This window comes from Penaeus monodon, chromosome 21 (assembly GCF_015228065.2).
Source record: "Penaeus monodon isolate SGIC_2016 chromosome 21, NSTDA_Pmon_1, whole genome shotgun sequence".
In the NCBI taxonomy this organism is placed as follows: Eukaryota; Metazoa; Arthropoda; class Malacostraca; order Decapoda; family Penaeidae; genus Penaeus; species Penaeus monodon.
The window spans coordinates 19,188,235-19,189,058 of NC_051406.1; the positions used below are offsets into that span (position 1 = coordinate 19,188,235).

Here is an 824-nt window from a genome sequence, read left to right on the forward strand (position 1 = left end):
CTCAACGCCGCCATCCTCAACGAGTTCGCCACCGCCGCCTTCAGGTTCGGCCACACGCTCGTCCAGGGAATGCTAGAGTGAGTTCTTGACTCCGTTTGTATCGGCATAAATGTATATAAACAGGCTGATAAATAGATTGATCGATATACATCAATACATGACTAGATAAAGAGGCAGATAAGTGATTAGCTCACACGCGCGAACACAGATACAGTTGTCATCGGAAAAGAAAATAAGATTCTTTTAACGTATTCTCACACTTGAAATCTCACGGACCTGCAGATTGTTTAGCAAGCAGGGCCGCCGCACGGAGACCCTCGAACTCCACGAGCAGTTCAACAACCCGAAGCTGCTCTACACGCCGGGGAAGTTGGACGAGTTCCTGAGGGGCCTCGCCACGCAGCCCATCCAGATGACGGACAACTTCGTCACGGCGGAGCTCACGAACAGGCTCTTCCAGGTAAGTAGGTGCAAGCGACAGTGATATCGGGGAGGCGCTGAGTGTAAAGCTGGGCAGTGTTAGAGTAAGGCGAGTGGACGTAAATAACAGCGATCTCAAGTCATGAAGTTAATGAGTGTAAAGCTGGAATGTGCTCGATTAAGCCCGCTACTCTTTTTTTTCGTAGGTACTTGAGTTTCGGGTCATTATCGTCTCTATGACAATGAACAAAGTCGAACATATTTTCTTAATGGTGTGAGAGTATTTGTAGAGATTTTTTTCTTAATCCTCTGCTTTAAAAAATTGTTACAAGGGTTATGTGAATCCCCGGCTCCTGGATATCCCTTTCGACATCTAGTTTGGGTGCCGTGTTACTTCTTCTTTT

At 46.8% G+C, this 824-nt stretch overlaps 1 protein-coding gene across 1 annotated transcript in view; it reads left to right on the forward strand.

The window, feature by feature from the left end:
* LOC119586302 (peroxidase-like) overlaps window positions 1-824 on the forward strand; it is a 37,323-nt gene that overhangs the window by 31,867 nt on the left and 4,632 nt on the right. The window contains exons 13-14 of the mRNA XM_037935008.1: window positions 1-77; window positions 283-460. The exon at window positions 1-77 is cut by the window's left edge and continues 71 nt beyond it. Coding sequence (XP_037790936.1) covers window positions 1-77; window positions 283-460 — 255 coding nt within the window. The remainder of the gene's footprint in view (window positions 78-282; window positions 461-824) is intronic.